Source organism: Schistocerca gregaria, chromosome 5, assembly GCF_023897955.1.
Source record: "Schistocerca gregaria isolate iqSchGreg1 chromosome 5, iqSchGreg1.2, whole genome shotgun sequence".
Lineage (NCBI taxonomy): Eukaryota > Metazoa > Arthropoda > Insecta > Orthoptera > Acrididae > Schistocerca > Schistocerca gregaria.
In genome coordinates, this window is record NC_064924.1 from 452464253 (window position 1) to 452485231 (window position 20979).

Below are 20979 nucleotides of genomic sequence, written 5' to 3' on the forward strand. Positions count from 1 at the left end.
CATCACCATTGCCTCAAATTAAGATACAGGTTTATACTCGAGCCAGAGTATTTTTAAGTATCGTAATCGGTGGCTGTAGAACGACTACTATGTGGCCGCTGTTAACCTCCCTAGAGTGGAATATACACTGCTTGAAAATTGTTAAAGAACAGAGACATTATTGGACAGGAATAATCACAGGCAATGATGGACTACATGAAAAACAATACATACGTAACAGAGGTAGAAGGGTGTATTTATAACGAAAAATTGAAGAGATCTCATCCCATGGGAAAACGGAAAAACAGACATAAATAACGGTCACGTTTGACATAGGTTCGACTCTCAGCAAAAAGGTCGATATCGGACTCTCAGTAATGAATATGGCACCTTTTGCCCCTGTTATTCATGTTGGCTACCAATTGTTGAGGAATCCCTGAGGGATATTACCCCAGTCCTCTCTCGAGCCGGTTTTCAGTTTATGCAAGGTTCAGGGAAAGGGAGGGAGGGGGCTGCTCGTTGAAAAACACATCGGCTAACAACACTCCAGGAATGCTCTATAGTGATTGGCTCCGGGGAGTACGGGGGTCATTCCATACGTTCAGTATCTTCACTTTCAGCTGTACTGTGCGGGCGGGCATTGTTGTCCATAAAGGAAAGTCGGGACTAACCGGACCTAAGTAGACAGACATGATCCAGAGTAATATCTTTGTAGTACCGCTGTGCAGTAACGGTACCTCGCGCTGAGATATGCAGCGGTGTTCAGCCGTTGTGCTTTTATACATGCCCGCACCATACCACCTAGGTAATATCGATAACGTTCATGAACATTCTGTGGTGTGTAACGTGTTATCCTTTCACTCCACACGAACTTGTGCCGTGACCCCGCGTTTAATTTCGCGTAATTCCCGCGAATTTGGAGTCCCTTTGGCAGAAAGAGTGCATGGAGCGTTACTGTCGCCAGTAGAGGGCAGGTCGGAGAAGAAGATAGCCAAGCGCTGCGACGACCTAAAGAAAAGGGGAGTCTGACACGTGCGGCCAAGAGCGCAAGTGAGGTTGAATGTTATTGTGGCCAAGCGTCTGCCGTGGCCCGTTGGCGAGCGTGGTGCCTTTGCTCACTGCGGTTTTTGGCAGAGTGTTGGTCGCAGCCGTGAACATTGCTCGTTAAAAGCTACTTTGGCAGAACGCACAGTATACGGCGTGTCCCCTGCAACTGAAGTTGCAAGGAGTTTGTGTCCATTGTGGTGCTGGGTTGGAGTCCGGTCTACCTTTACAAGTATTGGACGCGGTGGCGTCTGCTGGATGATACTCTTGAGTTTCCGACTACGAGTAATCTTCGTTACATCCTTCCCTGAGCGATCGCTAAGCAAGCGTTTGTCAATGCTGCGCTGGATTTTACGAGAAACCAAGGTGAACATGCGATTAGTGTGCACGTCACTTTGTGTAGCGTGATGGCTTATTTTGCTGATTTGCCCGTTCTTATATAAATAAATATCCTGGTTGTCTGTTCTTGCACAAATAAAAGTGTTATTTATGAAGGTTTTGTCTGGTACTACTTGAGTTCAGTTCTGTCAGTGTGTGTGGGCTTGTGGCTGTCACTATTCCAAATTGATTTTGGAATCTAAGGGTATAGAATGCAGGTCTAATTCTTCTGATTTACGAATTGTACTTTATAGTCAGTGAAAATTGTTCAATCTAGCTTCCTTATTTCTGAGTCGTGTTTTTAGTTACCTGTTGGCTGGTATCACGAGTTCGAGCTGCTTACTAAATTATTTTCATCTACAAAAAAAAAAAAAAAACTAAAGCAAAATTTTATGCCTCAGTAGTCAAGTCAGAGTTTCCTGTATAACGTTCGTACTTTTCTGCATTTGCAGTACGTTTAATTTTTACTACATAATTAATGAGTGGTCTCTGTGTTACAGGATACGTGATTGTATGTCTTTTTAGCTGTGGTCTAGTTATAGAAGCCTGTGTACCATGATCGAAATTTTTAATGAAGGTTTCTAATACTGTGGTAGCGGCAACTGCCGTTCTATGTTAGTAGAGAAGGAATAATTACTGATACTGTCGTTGCCTCTGCCACCGCCTCTTTCATAATAAATTTGAAACACATTTGTCAGTCATTTTGGCTACCTCAAAGGACATGGTGTTTTGATAATTACTGGCAATAGCCGATGGTTGATATTTTTTATATACTCATTTGATCACATATTTTGTTGTTTGTAGTGTAAATGTGTTTCTAGTTCGTTATATGTTCTTTACTAAAAGGAAGTGATTTTATACTGTTGCCGTTTTGAGGTGTTTGCTATCAGTTGTGTTATTGAATAAATTCATTAGTGTGTTTAGAAACATTAATAAATTCATTATGGCCCAGTACCTTTCCACTCAACACCAGCTCCTTACCGCATTTTACAACTAGTGGCTAGACTCAAGTGCTAAAGAGAAGAGAGAGAAAAAGGATTCGTCAGAGAGTCTCACTCTGTACTACTTGTGCTCCCTGTACCAACGAAATCCATCTCGATGATGGTTTTTTTGAAGTGGGCTGCATTTATCAGGCTTCTGAGCAAACAAACCAACCTGATTTAGCGCTACGAAATGGTTCTGGCAAAATCACGTGTACCGGTAGAGGTTTTCAAGGTCTGCAGCGATCTCTCTAGGAGTGAAATGTCTGATCCTTTTCTTCACTAGATTTACGTATCGACCACATTGCTGTGTTGTGGTCCATCGGCGACCACCGGAATGCTTCCACATAACATTCCCACCTTCAGGGGCATTTGTTAATCGCATGTTGACTCTTCTGGACACACCCATTAACTATAAGCACAGTAGTGAGTGACACAGCGGCTTCGAACCGTCCATCTGTTCATCCACGATCGTAGGCGCTCAAATGACGTCTTGCAGACGTGTTGCCATATCATACATAACGTCGCGCTAATTTGTTCCAAAACAGGCTTCGACAGACACTTTACCGCATGAACTGTCGAATACATACAGAGCGTTCGTGCACAAAATTCGCTGCTCAACATTTTCTTTTAGTATTTTTTTTTGTCAGGTGGTCCTTAGCAACTGTCGGTTATTGCGTAGTTATTGGCAGTTGTTCCTTATCAAGGAGCAGTTGTTCCTTTGCAATTGACAAGCAGCCCAAGCTTCAAAGCAATGATCAAAAAAGGGGCCTAAGGGATGTGTTAAATATCTAACACACAAACAGCAAATAAATTTTTAAAAAGACCAAGAACTTCTCTTATAAAAGCATTCACTCCGTACCTCTGATCAAAATGCGTACACTATTCTGTGGAAAATTTACTTCAGGTTGCAAATACGCTGTTTAGGTTTTTACATTCGTAACGTCACGTAGCGCTCTGTATGAAAATCACTGGCTGTGCTGTGTGCAGTCTGTGGCTGGTTGGCATTGTTGTAATATTCGCTATTGTAGGGTTGGGCAGTTGGAGGTGAGCCGCCAGCAGTGGTGGATGTGGGGAGAGAGATGGCGAGGTTTTGAGAGCGTATGATCTAGACGTATGTCCATCAGAGACAGTAAATTTGTAAGACTGGATGTCAAGAACTGATATATATATATATATATATATATATATATATATATATATATATATATATATAGTCAGTAGTTAGAATCTTTTATTTACCTGGCAGTATGGGCGCTGTTGTATTGCAGTAGTTCGAGTAAGGAAGATTTTTGCGAGGTGAGTGATTCATGAAAGGTATAGCTTATTGTTAGTCACAGCCATTCTTTTGTAGGGATTATTGAGAATCAGATTGCCTTGCGCTAAAAATATTGTGTCAGTTTATTGATGATCTGAATAAGTAAAGAGATAAATGTCTGTGCACGTTCAGTTTTGCTCAGCTGTTTGAAAATCAAATAACGTAAGGGGTTTATCAGCACAATCGTTCATAAATTTTTCTAAGGGGAGGTTTCAAGGTGGCACAAGTGATGGCAAGTGCGGCAATAGGTTCTTTGAAACACACAATAGAAAAGAAACTAGGTTTAGTTGAGTAGTATGTTTATTTTTTGTACATTATGAAAAGAGCAGTACGTGACATTAACACACTCGCACAGATTATCTGACGCAACACTGGTGGCGCACTCGGTTAACGCGCTAACGAGCGAAGCGCACCAAATGTGCTGGCAAGGCTGCCTGCCATCGTCTTTTTGCTCGGGCCGGCGGCGCGACCGTCTCCGGACGGAGCTCTCTCATTCTCTCTCTCACTCTCTCTCGTACACATAAATATTAGCTTTCGCCACCACCGGGTGGACGCAAATAATAGTCCCCGACGGCAGTACAAATGCCGTAGGTAACTGGACATTTTCCCACTGCAGTTCTATTGCAATACTAACAGATTCGTGGACGTAGGTGTTTTTGCCGTTTCGTAGTGTGTGGAACTGCTGAGTTGGCAGGTTGTAACATTCAGCCTGGCAGGGTGGCTGTTTTGGGGGGCTACAATAGAGCGCAGTGGGGGCGGAGTTTGAGAGACGGGCGCGCCCCCGGCGGTGGCTGAGTCGTCGTGTGTGCGGGCGGTGGTCAGTATCCGGTCTGCTGCGGCGGCTGCTGCTGCTGCTGGGGCGGCCCGTAGGCGCCCTGAGGCGCGGGCGCCGGGTAGCTCGCCTCGCCCTGGTACGAGACCTCCGCGTGGAAGCCGGTGGCCCAGTCGGCGGTGTAGCGCACCACCTGCACGCGGCCGTCGGGCAGCAGGTTGCGGTACTCGCCCTGCACCACGTCGCCGTTGCTGTTGGCGCGGTGCGAGTAGTCGGCGCCGTGGGCGTCGTCCTTCACCGCGTACTCGAAGTCGAAGGGCATGCCGGGCACGTGGACGTGGTCGTGGTGGTGGTCACCCTGCAACACCCGCAGAAACCCATGTCAGTCGACTGACTATATTACTGTGGGTCATTGCCACCCAAACCCACTTCCATGTTGCCTATCTGACTGCTTTCAGTGGCAACAGAACTTTGATTTTCAATCCCTATATATTTATTTATGCTATTATGCACTTATTTTACCTGGCAAGATTAGGGCCCTCAGGCCCTCTCTTACACCTAACCAGGCATACTCATATCGAACAAATTTCAGTTTCTACAGAACATTAAGGACATATTAGGTGTTATACAGTATTAATCTTAAAGAAAAAAAATAGAGATCATAACAGTAGTACAATGATAATTATAACAATCAAAAAATAATTATAACAATCAATAATAATAATAATAATAATAATAATAATAATAATAACAGTAGTAGGCTATGAATATGAAAGTAAACATACTTTTCTTTTATGAATGTCAGTTCTATTGCTAGTTGGGAATTTTCTCCTTATATTCTTGCAGTTTGTGAGTTATTCTCATCGAGCAGAGACATAAGACGATAGAATGGGGTTAAAGACATGTAGAAGAGGTAGATAGGTTAGAGGAAGAGAAATAGAATGGTAAAATTCGAAGCTATGATGGAGAGGAGAAAGAAAGAGATGAGAGGGGCTCAACAATGGTGGCTATACCGCCCCTAATATGTAAGATTTGAGTTCCATCTTGAATGCTGAGTGGTTCTGGATAAGACGCAGATCACAGGGGAGCGCGTTCCATAGTCGTATGGCAGAGATGGAGAATGACACGGAGAAAGATTTTGTGTCATGTAAAGGTACAGCAAAGATGCTAGTCGTATCCGATCTGGTATTGAGGTTGTGGAATGATGATAGGTGTTTAGTGTGAGAAGATAAGTACTGGGGGCACCAGTGGCTAAGAAATCGATGAAGTAAGCACATCGTGTGGAGATCGCGTGCCTTATGTGGGCGTATCCAATCTAGCTGGTAGTATGGACTGATATGATCATACAACCGTATATTGCACACGTATCTAACGCAAGCATTCATCTCGAATTTTCACTAATTGTTCCGTGTTGAACTACATCACAGTAGTAAAGATTAGGAAACACTAGTGTTTGGACTGATTTTTGTTTAGCATGGGTTGGAAATATTTTTCTAAATTTTTGAACTGCGTGTATGGAGGAGAGCGATTTCCGGCAATCTGTGACTGTTTGTTCTTCCCAGTTTAGGTGTTCATCCAAGATTATTCCAAGGTCTTTTGCTGTTTTTTGGTATGGTACAGGGTGTCACAAAAAGGTACGGCCAAACTTTCAGGAAACAATCCACACACACAAAGAAAGAAAATACACTCTTGAAAATGGAAAAAAGAACACATTGACACCGGTGTGTCAGATCCACCATACTTGCTCCGGACACTGCGAGAGGGCTGTACAAGCAATGATCACACGCACGGCATAGCGGACACACCAGGAATCGCGGTGTTGGCCGTCGAATGGCGCTAGCTGCGCAGCATTTGTGCACCGCCGCCGTCAGTGTCAGCCAGTTTGCCGTGGCATACGGAGCTCCATCGCAGTCTTTAACACTGGTAGCATGCCGCGACAGCGTGGACGTGAACCGTATGTGCAGTTGACGGACTTTGAGCGAGGGCGTATAGTGGGCATGCGGGAGGCCGGGTGGACGTACCGCCGAATTGCTCAACACGCGGGGCGTGAGGTCTCCACGGTACATCGATGTTGTCGCCAGTGGTCGGCGGAAGGTACACGTGCCCGTCGACCTGGGACCGGACCGCAGCGACGCACGGATGCACGCCGAGACCGTAGGATCCTACGCAGTGCCGTAGGGGACCGCACCGCCGCTTCCCAGCAAATTAGGGACACTGTTGCTCCTGGGGTATCGTCGAGGACCATTCGCAACCGTCTCCATGAAGCTGGGCTACGGTCCCGCACACCGTTAGGCCGTCTTCCGCTCACGCCCCAACATAGTGCAGCCCGCCTCCAGTGGTGTCGCGACAGGCGTGAATGGAGGGACGAATGGAGACGTGTCGTCTTCAGCGATGAGAGTCGCTTCTGCCTTGGTGCCAATGATGGTCGTATGCGTGTTTGGCGCCGTGCAGGTGAGCGCCACAATCAGAACTGCATACGACCGAGGCACACAGGGCCAACACCCGGCATCATGGTGTGGGGAGCGATCTCCTACACTGGCCGTACACCTCTGGTGAACTTCGAGGGGACACTGAATAGTGCACGGTACATCGTCATCGAACCCATCGTTATACCATTCCTAGACCGGCAAGGGAACTTGCTGTTCCAACAGGACAATACACGTCCGCATGTATCCCGTGCCACCCAACGTGCTGTAGAAGGTGTAAGTCAACTACCCTGGCCAGCAAGATCTCCGGATCTGTCCCCCATTGAGCATGTTTGGGACTGGATGAAGCGTCGTCTCACGCGGTCTGCACGTCCAGCACGAACGCTGGTCCAACTGAGGCGCCAGGTGGAAATGGGATGGCAAGCCGTTCCACAGGACTACATCCAGCATCTCTACGATCGTCTCCATGGGAGAATAGCAGCCTGCATTGCTGCGAAAGGTGGATATACACTGTACTAGTGCCGACATTGTGCATGCTCTGTTGCCTGTGTCGATGTGCTTGTGGTTCTGTCAGTGTGATCATGTGATGTATCTGACCCCAGGAATGTGTCAATAAAGTTTCCCCTTCCTGGGACAATGAATTCACGGTGTTCGTATATCAATTTCCAGGAGTGTATGTTATGTTGACATGTGTCCAGAAACGCTTACTTTCCATGTTAGAGCTCATTTTATTACGTCTCTTCAAATCACGTTAATCATGGAATGGAAACACATAGCAACAGAACGTACCAGCGTGACTTCAAACACTTTGTTACAGGAAATGTTCAAAATGTCCTCCGTTCGCGAGGATACATGCATCCACCCTCCGTCGCATCCCTGATGCGCTGATGCAGCCCTAGAGAATGGCGTATTGTATCACAGCCGTCCACAATATGAGCACGAAGAGTCTCAACATTTGGTACCGGGACTGAGTAGACAAGTGCATTGAAATGCCCCCATAAATGAAAGTCAAGAGGATTGAGGTCAGGAGAGCGTGGAGACCATGGAATTGATCCGCCTCTACAAATGCATCGGTCACCGAATCTGTTGTTGAGAAGCGTACGGACACTTCGACTGAAATGTGCAGGAGCTTCATCGTGCATGAACCACATGTTGTGTCATACTTGTAAAGGCACATGTTCTAGCAGCACAGGTAGAGTATAATTTATGAAATCATGATAAACTGCTCCATTGAGCGTAGGTGGAAGGACATGGGGCCCAATAAAGACATCACCAACAATGCCTGCCCAAACGTTCACAGAAAATCTGTGTTGATGACGTGATTGCACAATTGCGTGCGGATTCTCGTCAGCCCACACATGTTGATTGTGAAAATTTTCAATTAGCTCACGTTTGAATGAAGAATCATCCGTAAAGAGATGATATGCACTGAAATGAGGATTGACACATTATTGGATGAACCATTCGCAGAAGTGTACCCGTGGATGCCAATCAGCTGCTGATAGTGCCTGCACACGCTGTACACGGTACGGAAACAACAGGTTCTGCGGTAGCACTCTCCATACTGTGACGTGGTCAACGTTACCTTGTACAGCAGCAACTTCTCTGACGCTGATATTAGGGTTATCGTCAACTGCACGAAGAATTGCCTCGTCCATTGCAGGTGTCCTCGTCGTTCTAGGTCTTCGCCAGTCGCGAGTCGTACGCTGGAATATTCTGTGCTCCCTAAGACGCCGATCAATTGCTTCGAACGTCTTCCTGTCGGGACACATTCGTTCTGGAAATCTGTCTTGATACAAACGTACCGCGCCACGGCTATTGCCCCGTGCTAATCCATACATCAAATGGGCCTGTGCCAACTCCGCATTTGTAAACATTGCACTGACTGCTAAACCACGTTCGTGATGAATATTAACCTGTTGATCCTACGTACTGATGTGCTTGATGCTAGTACTGTAGAGCAATTAGTCGCATGTCAACACAGGCCCCGAAGTCAACATTACCTTCCTTCAATTGGGCCAACTGGCGGTGAATCGAGGAAGTACAGTACATACTGACGAAGCTAAAATGAGCTCTAACATGGAAATTAAGCGTTTCCGGACACATGTACACGTAACATCATTTCTTTATATGTGTGTGAGGAATGTTTTCTGAAAGTTTGGGCGTACCTTTTTGTAACACCCTGTATAAAAGACAATGTCCCGACTGACTGACTGAGCCGCTGAGTCATCTTCTCCCAGCCCAAAACAGTACGGATGGAAGCTTGAAATTTGGAGTGGGTGTTGATGGTATACTATAGGCGTCGTTTAAGAAAGGATTTTTGGAAATTCCATTCCTAAGCGAGTGAAATGTGCAGTGAAAAGTTTTTTGAAGATACTTCATTATGAAAGCGTTTTAAAGCGAAATTTGTTGCAGTATGGATCTGCCTTCCAGGTTGAAAATAAAAACATTATGTGTTCGAATCAATGAAGGCTTTCACGACCCGATGGTACTGTTGTTGATAATTCTTCCGCGTTATATGGCCGTGGTCCATGGAATTCTTCTATTCCTAACGTTTCGTCCAATACTACGTTGGACATCCTCAGAGGTATGGCTGGTCCTAGTAAGGTTACTGATCGAATCGGCAAAATTTTGCTGAAACATAAAGTGAAACCGGTATTCAAACCTACCAGAAAAATAGGACAAGTACTTCGTTCTGTAAAAGATAGAAGGTCACTATTAAACCAGCGGTGTGTATAAAATTCCGTGTACCTGTGGTAAAGTCTATATTGGTACTACGAAGGGATGTGTGAATACGAGAGTAAAGGAGCATAAAAGTCTTTGCTGACTGGGTAGAATAGATAAATCAGCCGCTGCGGAACATGCACTTCAATCCGGTGACCATGTAGTTAATTTTTCTGAAACTACAGTTTTAAGTGCTACCACGAACTTTTATCCACGACTGTATAGGGAGGCTATTGGAATTTATAAACATGAAGACAATTTTAATAGAAAAGAAGAGGCCTTGAAATTAAGCGAGATATGGACAGTGGCGTTACAGAATCGATAAGTGATTTTTATCTTTGATGGACTATTATCGATAGTTACATTTTATCTTGACTATTTTTCTCTCTGCTACTATGTGCAAGCTAAACCACGCCCACTTTCCTCAGTATTTAGGCCGCTCTCCTACGCCCGATTCGTCAGCCGGCAGGACTCAACAGGACCAGCCACACCTCTGAGGATGTCCAACGTAGTATTGGACGAAACGTTAAGAATAGAGGTATTCCATGGACCACGGCCATATAACCCGGAAAAACTATCAACAACGTTAAGTGTTCCACTGTCTTTGGAAAATTAACCACTAATGGGTGAAGTAGGGGATGAAACTTTTGATGGAAACATTTCATTATGCAAACATTTTCGAAGTTAAAGGCATGAAAATTTGAATTTTGCTTCTCTCTTAGAATTAAAAAGTACGCATTTCAGTGTTTTTTTTCAACGGCCTTGCCGTAGCGGATACACCGGTTCCCGTCAGATCACCGCAGTTAAGCGTGGCCGGCACTTGGATGAATGCCCATCTGGTCCGTCATGTGCTGTTACCATTTTTCGGGGTGCACTCAGCCTCGTGATGCCAATTGAGGGGCTACTCCATCGACCAGTTGCGGCTCCGATCAAAGAAAACCATCATAACGACCGGGAGAGTGATGTGCTGACAACACGCCCCTCCTATCCGCCTCCTCATCTGAGGATGATACGGAGGTCGGATGGTCACGATAGGCCACTTGTGGCCTGAAGACGGAGTGAATTTCACTGTTTTTGGAAATCGAACCCCTAAGGGAGTGAAATAGGAGGTGAAATATCTTGTGAAAATTTTTCATTTTCAAATCACTTTTACAGCTCAATCTTTGAAAACGGGTATTGGTTTCTCAGTTAGAAATGAAAAAAAAATACGTGTTACATTTTTTTATGGAAGTTCAATCGCCAACGGGGTGAATTAGAACCATCATCACGCAAAAAAACTACTGAGGAGAGAAACTTGAAAGTAGGAGACAGTGTTGATCTTACACTTCACGCATAATTTAGGAAGGGAATGTTCGAAATTTCGCCGCGCGAAGTGGCCCTGTGGTTTGAGGCCCTGTGTCACGGATTGCACGGCCTCTCCCGCCGGCGGTTCGAGTCCTGCCTTGGGCATGGGCGTGTGTGTTCTTCTTAGCTTAAGTTAGTTTAAGTAGTGTGTAAGTTTAGGGATCGATGACCTCAGAAGTTCAGTCCCTTATGAATTAACATACATTTGAATATTTTGTTCGAAATTTCATTCTTAAGTAGGAGACGCAGGGGATGAAAAGTTGTATGAACTTATTTCATTATGAAAGCATTTTAAAACCTCAATGTATAAAAAAATTGTATTTGGATTCTTTGTTAGAAATGAAGAAGAATGCTTGTTTCAGTGTTTTTCTAAATTAGACCCCCAAGAGGGTGAAACAGAGGGTGAATAATTTTAAGAAAATATTTCGTTATATTAAAAAAAAGCTAAATATAGGAAAACCGGGGACTCATTTCTCTATTACACATAAAGAAATATATGTTATGGGATGAAAGTTTGTATGGAAATATCACCACAAAAATGCTTAAGGCATGATTAACAAATACCTTGGACGCCAGCTGCCGGAATAGCTTTTTGGTCAGACGTACACTCGGGAAAGACCATGCTTCTACGGCTTTAATTGGCTTGAAAAGTTTAGAAGGTGTTGCAGTTTGTGTACAACTTAAAAATTCGACAAAGAAAAGACTGTGCAGACCGCACAGTCTATATGAACAAATCAGTGGGCACTAAGCTAGTTTATAATATTGGCCCCAATTTAAAAATTCAAAATGTAAAATGCAATCATGAATTATTAATTCAGAAGTGCAACCTTACGTTGAAGGTTTAACACAATAAGTCAAATATTAAAGTCAGGATTGAAGTTATTACAGCGTAACTCACAGCGTGCAGATTACATTCAGTCAGTTTTTGAGAGTGTGAGCACGTAGCCACTTGGAACAAACTGTAACATAATTTCGAGCCTTTTCGAAGCTTTTTCTCGACGAGGAACCCTCTCTCACAAAACTGATGAAATGAAAAAGTTAAGCGCTTAGTACAGTTTCGCTGCTCGTGCCGTAAAACTTCTGCACCTAGTATTAAGTGTTAATTTATTACTTCCTCGCTACTAACTCCACTCGCAACACATTTTGCAGACAAATACACATATAAGATTGAATGTACAAAGCGAAATTTTATCATTGTAAGACATAAACATTGAAATGTGTGAAAAACTAGCTTTTCTTAAAATGGCCAGTTTTTAACACATTAACTCATTTGTAAAATAACCAGACGTTTGAAGCTTTTAATGTAATGGGAACACGATTATTTAAAGATTCGAGGGTGGGGGTTTGTATAGAACAGGTACTGTAACTCAGAAGGAAGCCTGCTAAGGTTGAGGCGAGTTATGTTGGTACAGCCCTTCCCTGCGTTCCTTTTCACCCTATGAGAGCCAAAATTCAATGATATTGCCCAGCTGCAAAATATTGCCTTCCCGCTGTATGATTTATATTAATTGACATGTGACGCTCAATGTCCGAATTTGCAACAAGTATTTTCTGTAGGCTCCGCTATGATAGAAACTTTCTTTAAAGTCCCTATTGCCTACAAAAAATCATTAAAATAATTTGAATTCACGTATGGAATATATATATGTTGAAAGGGTCTAAGGATATCAAAAACCTATCCTAAATTTTAAATTGGGTCAGATGTATGTCAATTTTCTTTGAAACGGATGGAACTTTCCCATCAAGGCAACAATTAAAACGTAGTTATATTAATAAGCGATTAATCCTTATCTAGAGATAAGGAGTGAGCTCAGCACACTCACTTTAAAGTAACCAACGGGTTCTATGACTCTCCGTCCCTGTACGTTCTGAGAGCCGACTCACCAGCCTCCGCCACATTGCCCATTTAACCGCAAACTCGACGACTGAGTCTTTTCGGGTTAAAGTGGACGAGAGTAGCGAGGAGAGCGACATTGCCACTATATAAGGACCACTAGGCATGACGATGGTTGTATACCAACATAATGACTGGCCGCTGTAACTATATTTATAAATATTACAATCCAGTGGTTATAATTACAATGCACCTACTCAGGGAGGTCGACTGTGTGCTGTAGTTATGGCACCGCAACTTGGTAGACATGCTAATGCGCTAGTGTGGAACCGTTTCACGCCGAAAGAAAGAATAGTTAAAATTTTGGCCACCAGGTGGAAATCTGGCGTTGTACAGCAGCATCTCGTGGACGTCTCCGTTGCTCATGTTGAACAAACTGTGTAAGCGCCAGCTTCGGTGGCCGAGCGGTTCTAGGCGCTTCAGTTCGGAACCGCACGACTGCTACGGTCGCAGGTTCGAATCCTGCCTCGGGCATGGACGTGTGTGATGTCATTAGGTTAGTTAGGTTTAAGTAGTTCTAAGTTCTAGGGGACCGATGACCTCAGAAATTAAGTCCCATAGTGCTCAGAGCCATTTGAATCATTAGAGCCCCATGTTTACTAGACATTTGTTTCTCGCTTTGGTCTATATAAGCACATCTCAAGTAGATGAATTTGTTTCACAGTATCGAAGACGAAGAAGTGCTCATAGCTGTTAAGCATATATATATATATATATATATATATATATATATATATATATATATATATATATATATAAAATTAATGTTTTCCGTCTGAAGCGTGGACTATAACATGGAACTTACCGGTAATCAAGACCTCACCGTTCCTGTAATGGAATACAAAAAATGGTTCAAATGGCTCTGGGCACTATGGGACTTAACATCTGAGGTCATCAGTCTCCTAGAACTAAGAACTACTTAAACCTAACTAACCTAAGGACGTCACACACGTCCATGCCCGAGGCAGGATTCGAACCTGCGACCGTAGCGGTCGCGCGGTTCCATACTGTAGCGCCTAGAACCGCTCGGCCACTCTGGCCGGCAATGGAATACATTTTCGTCTTGCACCCTTCACGGCCTCACAAAACAGAGCTTCATTAAAGGCTGTCTGATATCGACAATCGATCACTTCGCCTTGCCAGTGCTACTTTTAACGCAAGATCGTGCACGGGGCTTCTGTCCTAAGTCTTGAATTGCCTCACGCCACTGCACGCTTCAGTAAGGGGGAACGAGTAGACGAGTAGGGAGCTACCGCAGTGCCATCGTACTCGCTAAAATAGTAGTGACAAAATGATGTGTATACTTTTGTTGTTGTGTGTGCCTTTAATAAAGGATGTCTGCTTGAGACGTTTGTATGCTTCCTGGGATGTGGGAGCTTTGCGCAGTGTTCAGCAGACTACCGTCTCAGAAGCAGCCCTGTAGATCTTTCGAGCAACCTTTTAGTCACAGAAGGTAACAAAATGTGGAAGGATGAAGAGTAGGCGCTAAGAAAGAGATTGTTGCCTAGCTATGTGTCTCCTACATAGTGACATACATTGAGTAGTGATGCCATGTGGAGTAATTTACACCATTTAATTGACAATTGAGCGTGGCAACAGTGTTAAAAGATTGCTGCTCAGAAGGTTCTGGCTTAAAAGATACTCCGGCCTGCTTGAAGTTTGTGCTTACGATTGATTAGTATTTACTGAGAAATAGTAAAAGCTAGGAACCACGTGAAAGACGACTATATGACAAGAAGCAAAGTGAACTAGGCAAATCCAGTCCATCCTTCAGCCCTTATCTTGCTATCGTCCAATAATAAATGCCTGAATCATTTGTACTAAAACCTATATACTCTCTCTAAAATAAAAAATAATCCTCTTTATTGCGCCAATCACTTTTTCTTCTGTCTTATTTTATTTCCGAAGTACGCGTCTGAAAAACCCACTTGTAGAATTTGAAGTCATCATTTCACTTTTCAGTACATTGAAGTCTATGAGGACTGAAGAAATACAGCGAGCTCAAATGAGCACAGTCGACATCAACAGCGAATCGTTCTCGGGCCTGTCAGGTTGTAGCGCAAAAAAACCTTTGGCATGCGCAATAAGCCTGGCAGATGTATTCAGGTGAGTGAGAAAAAGTCCTCTGCATCTAAAATTTGACTAACGTCTTACACTCGTAATATCTCCATTTACAATGGGAAGCACAAGGTATGGGTTCGACCGACTCAGATCGCACTGTTTACACATACAGGATGAGCCAGGAGGGGACTTTCATGCTTTTAGGGGTGATGGTATTAGTGATTCTGAACAGAAAAAGGTCAAAAGAACGCATGTCCCATTCTTAACAACTTCCGAGGAAACTAATGAAAACATTGGTGAACAGGGTAAATGCAAGTGAGCGTAAATGAAACATTGTGATCTAATGTTTTGTGTAATTGCGCAAATTTCCTCACAAAAAACGTTCAAAAAGTTCACAGTCAATTGCAGTGCATTTTGCAGCTGTTGTAGACAGCTGGTGAGGTACTCATCTGAGCTCTTACGTACGGTCTTTTACAACGGCTCTGGAATTACCATTGCAGATCCCGTCAACAGAGATATCGTGTCATCGCACAGCACATTTCTGAAGACATGTGGCATTTTCACTACACTGACTGAACTGTTTTGTCTGTATATGTAACCGCACTGTAGTATACTGGTGCAAGCAGTGTAGCACTGAGACGTGAGGTAAAGAACGAGTTCACTTGTAGGACTCGCTGCCCCACAATGCACAAGTGAAATGCTCATTGAAATGGTCAGTAAAGGCAACACTATGTGGCCGAATGTGGCTTTGATTGCATTCGCATGTGAGTGCTGGTGAAGCACATGCGATTGGCGCCCGTGATTTTCAAACAGCTGTATGCCGGATACTGTTCACAAAAGTACATACGTCCATTTGAATTTTTCTGTTCAAAATCATCAATGGTAACCCCCTTCAAAGCATGCACCTTTCCTCCTGATTCATCATGTAAATATGGTATGATCGAAGATGATAGTAAGAAAAATCGCAGATAGCGAAAGTCTGACGGCGCGCTTAAGCCACTTCTTGTAACATTGACCCGTTGTCAAGAGCGTTGCTTCTGTGTGTTATTTCTCTTAATAAGGAAAACAGTTAAGAAAAATTAATCTTTCTACACATTAAAGATGTTTGATGTTCATTTATAGCTCACCGAGTGAGGTGGCGCAGTGGTTAGCCCCTGGAATCGTTATTGAATCCTGCATTCGGCCGTCATGGTTTAGTTTTCCCATGATTTCCCTAAATCGCTTGGGACATATGCCAGAATGGTTCCTTTGAAAGGACACGGTCGACTTCCTTCTCCATCGTTCCCTAATCCGACGGGACAGATGACCTCGCCAACCAATTAATTTCTAGCTCCCAGCGGACACTCATCTCACAACGTATCTTCTACGACCATAATATTGTAATGAAAGTCATGATCAGATCTTCCCTTCTATCCCCTTCGCCCATAAGAGTCTATTATTGGTTATGTGTGTAAAATCTTTAATCTACGGTATGTGGTTCAATGTAATATTTTAAGGAGCAATTGAAGGAACAGCCTTGTAGAACCCATCTCCCCCTTGTAATGTCGGATTAGCTCATTTTATGTTGCTAACCTATCTCGTTAGGTCGTTAGTAAACTGTTTAACCATATTAAGTAGCGATGACTGGTTTAACTAGGATACTGAATAGCTTATGTGAACTATGCATCGTTGATACACAGGCGTGGAAGCAACCTCTAATTTTCTGCTATCTGTGATACCAGTGCAATTTCAAGAAGACGACCATGTAAAAGTGTTACGGCGGTGCACCTCGCATTACAACCTCCAGATATAGTTCCCTATGAAATCCCGTTAAATGTCAAGGTAGCTATGCGCCGTGCAGAATCTATTTCCAGTCGTAAGTATAGCGTTCAGCGTATCTCCGTGACCGCGTAACCGTGGCAGAGAAGCAATTGACGCTCTCGTGCTTCTAGCTTGTCGGTCTCTCGGTCTGGTCCCGGATTATCCAGGTTTATGTACGCTCACGACCAATCCTGAGGAGAGAATATAGTCCTTCCAACGCCTGCAGTACATCGTAAAAAAATACACGCGCTGTACGCCCATGTCGTATGCCGGTGTCTGTAGCACGTGAAGGAAAAAATACTTCGTAAACTATAGGTCACTGAGTAACCTCAACGTCATACCTCAGTAGCAGTGAAAGGTTTTAAAAAAGGAAGAATTTCATTGAACTCACTGTCATTAGGAAGAGAAAACGATCTCGGATTGAGGTAGGAAATCGACTATTTGCTTTCCAAAGGTAACATCTAGGCATTTGCGTCAAGTGGTTTAAGGAAACCCCGGAAATCCTGTATGGAGATGGCCGGATTGGACTTCGAACCGTCATCCTCCCGAGTGCGAATCCAGTTTCTTACCATTGCGACATCCCGCTGCGTCTGAGGATTTGAAATGAGCTTTGCTGTGTATGCCCTTTGCACTCATAAGAATATAACTAATAACCTTCGGCTCTTAATATATCATATACGACACGAAACGCACACGGGAAAAATACCTTAAGAAGGTACCTGTTGACGAGGATATATACTGAGAATGTGTACAACTGAGAGTAATAAAAAGACAGATTATCTTGGCTAACACATTGAAGCAGATTTCGTATAAAAAAAGGTAAATTTCGTGATAAGTGGCTTGGAATTTGCATTTCGCAGTGTTTACTTGTCTCCCGCAAAGTGTACTAATATAATTGTTACAAGAACGGAGTCACTTTATGAATGTTCACGTTTGTAGACTTGTAAAACTGAATGATTCAGTATCAGAAGATGAGTACCTTACGGTTGTTTGCTTGAATCCCTGCAAGTCTGTTCACTTCCGTAAGTAAGTGCGGGACTTGACTCCTACTCTTTGGTTTCACTAAATCAGGTGAACGGCGAAGTGAGTCCACTGAAGAGGTCGCCATATTTTACGGCCGAATCGCTCTTCAGTACGAGTTAAGGGTCTGTCTGGTGAACCACCTCATCGACTTGGTCTCAAATCCTAATCGTATTTCCCGCTTAGCCTCCTATTCTGCTACAACTAGTTTATTATCCAATATACTCGTTTTAATTTTCCAAATAAACAATATAGTAACATCTTTCAACGAAGTATGAGACGGTTAAGCTAACGGGAATGAAAAAAAAGTTTTGAAAATAATTTCATCCCAAGGTGAAAACTATGCTAACTACCGACGCTGTTGGTTTAACTGTAAGACAGATATAATCAAGTCTCTTGACGGTTTGTTTTTATTGGAAAGTAAGAGAAGTAATCTGGCATACATGCGTCTTGCATCCTTCGAAAACAGCCTTGACATTATCGGCCTGCTGAAGAAGTCGCTGTACGTTCTAAGATCGGGAGATCAGGTCGCGCGTCCGTCAGAACGACAGCAATAACTTCCCACGCTTCAGACCACGGATTCCCACGTAACTGCACGCTTATTCTCCTTTTTGCCATCAGCGACATACGGCTTCCGGTGTAGCAGGTGTGCGGAGCATGTCAAAATGCCTTCAAGAAGCAGAAGATGACCTGCTCAAAGTGTGGGAACAAAATTTATTAATTACTGAAATGACGAAAATTCTCACTGTTTCTTCTGCTTTTCGGTACGTAAAACAAGTACAAAGTTAGCTTCGTCAATGGTCCCATGAACTGATCTACCACGATCCCGAATCCCACCTCAAAATTTCAGAGGTTGCACAGGGATATTATCTGAATGTTTTGGATGAGACACCTTAGGTCTCTGGTGAGTTGCATCTTTTCAGTGAATGGTCCCAAGAAATAAAGGAAATAAGAGTTACAAACAAACTACCTTCACTGGTATTCGAAGGAGTCACCATTGTCTACAACACAATTCTGACTTCGGTTGCAAAGCTGATGGAAACTGAAACATCCTGGCAGATTAAAACTGTGTGCCAGACCAACACTCGAACTTGGGACCTTTCCCTTTCGTGGGTACGTGCTACCTACTGAGCCATCCAAGCTCGACTGTTAGATGATGACCGTTTCTCCTTATGTAGGATAGCGTCAACAAAATGTTCTCGCATTCGAAGGAGAAAGTTGGTGATTGAAATATCGTGAGAAGATCCCGCCGCAACGAGAAACTCCTTTGTTTCAATGAAGTCCACCCCAAATCCTGTATCATGTCTGTGATAATCTCTCCCTATTTGTCGATAATACAAAACGCTCTGCTCTTCTTTGAACTTTATCGCTCTATGGTTCCTCATATAAGGGAAGATAAAAGGGCGAACAAGAAGTCTAATTTCATTGCACGACCTATTCCTCTCCAATAACACCAAAGGGTTCACCGATCTATTACAGGGCCTCATTCCCCTACTGAAACGATTGGAGTTTAGCCCAGGATAGTGGTGAAAAACATGGTGACCATGAATTTTACACCGAAACCTCTCTTCCTCTTGCCCGCAAATACTGATGGTGAAAATCTGTTCCGCCACAACTACATCAGCTGGTTATCTAAGTGTGCTTCCTTTGAAGAGAACGAAACTAACCCCAGCTACTGAGACACATTCATCACGGCAAATTTGCTGGAGTCACAGAAGGAAACATTGTACCTTTTTGTTCTTCAGAGACAGTGGGACTTGGAGATGATCCTAGCACCAGCAAGAGAACAACTTTCTAACGTGGGCTTTCAATGTTGGTACTGCACACCTCTTCAGTGAAGGAAAAGGCAACTAAGCTGGCTTGGCATATCTTAAATGCGCCGTTACCCATCCAGTCTCGCTCTTCGGCTGGTTGGCATACAAGTATGTCAGTGGATACCTGCAATGAGTATTTTTTTCAGCGTAGTGTTGAGATCCTATGGGAAAATTGAGTGAAAGTAAATTCCGATGACGACACATACACTTTTCTTAAATAGAACAGCAGCATAGTGGTTGAGGTTAGGACATCACCTATGGTGATAGAGGTCCCCACTCCACACCTGGAACTGCTACCTAGGGTGCTGAATAAAGTTTGGCGACCATCATTTATATCTGCCTTTATATTTCATGGAATAAATATCCAAACAATACTTTTACATAATGTCCCGATACCCCGAAAAATGAACACTGGTAACTTCCTTAACAGTTGTAGATATCGAAACCAGATTTTCATTCAAAGATAGAGCGGAAAGAGGCTAGTGATTTTTCTATTAGTGATAGTTGCAGAGGATGATTCAGTGAATATATTACAAACTGTTAGGTATGATGGAAAAGGGTAAATGTATCGCTTTCAGGTAAGAGACCCTCTTGTGAAAAAAAAAGAAAAAGGCCGAGTCCAGAGTTGTACCTCTGACACTGGACCTTTTCTATTACAGGTTCTTCTCTTTCCTTATTTTGAGAGGAGGTAGTAGGGACTGACATGAACTTAAAAAAAAGGCAACAGACAAAGCACTGGAAGACGGCCTTCACTTAACAACCGAGATCAAATGGTTCAAATGGCTCTGAGCACTATGGGACATAACATTTTAGGTCATCAGTCCCCTACAACTTAGAACTACTTAAACCTAACTAACCTAAGGACATCACACACATCCATGTCCGAGGCAGGATTCGAACCTGCGACCGAAGCAGTCCAGCGGTTCCGGACTGCAGCGCCTAGAACCGCACGGCCACCGCTGCCCTTAACCGAAGTCAGCCGCGTTTCCATAGAGGTCACAGAGCTAACAAACAACACTGTGTGAATTAACCGCAGGTATCAATATGAGACGTACGACGAACGTATCAGTTAGGACAGTGCTAAGAAATTTGGCGTTAATGGGCTACGGTAGTAGACGAGCGACGCGAGTGCCACTGCTAATAGCACGGCATCGCCTGCAGCGCCTCTCCAGGGCTCGTGACCTTATCGGTTGGACCCTAGGCGACAGGAAAACCGTGGCCTGGTGAGATGAGTCTCGATTTTAGCTGGTAATAGCTGATGGAAGGTTTCGAGTAAGGCGCAGATCCCTCGGAGCCTTGGACCCTAGGTACTGTGCAAGCTGGTGGTGTCTTCATAATGACATCAGCTGTGCTTACATGGAATGGACTGGGTCCTCTGGTCCTACTACACCGATTGTTGACTGGAAATTGTTATATTCGGCTACT

At 43.8% G+C, this 20979-nt stretch overlaps 1 protein-coding gene across 1 annotated transcript in view; it reads right to left on the minus strand.

Moving 5' to 3' along the window:
• Positions 1-3981: 3981 nt before the first annotated feature.
• Positions 3982-20979, minus strand: part of LOC126272311 (cuticle protein 19-like) — a 71555-nt gene continuing 54557 nt past the window's right edge. Inside the window, exon 3 of the mRNA XM_049975091.1 lies at positions 3982-4829. Coding sequence (XP_049831048.1) covers positions 4518-4829 — 312 coding nt within the window. The 3' untranslated portion in view covers positions 3982-4517. The remainder of the gene's footprint in view (positions 4830-20979) is intronic.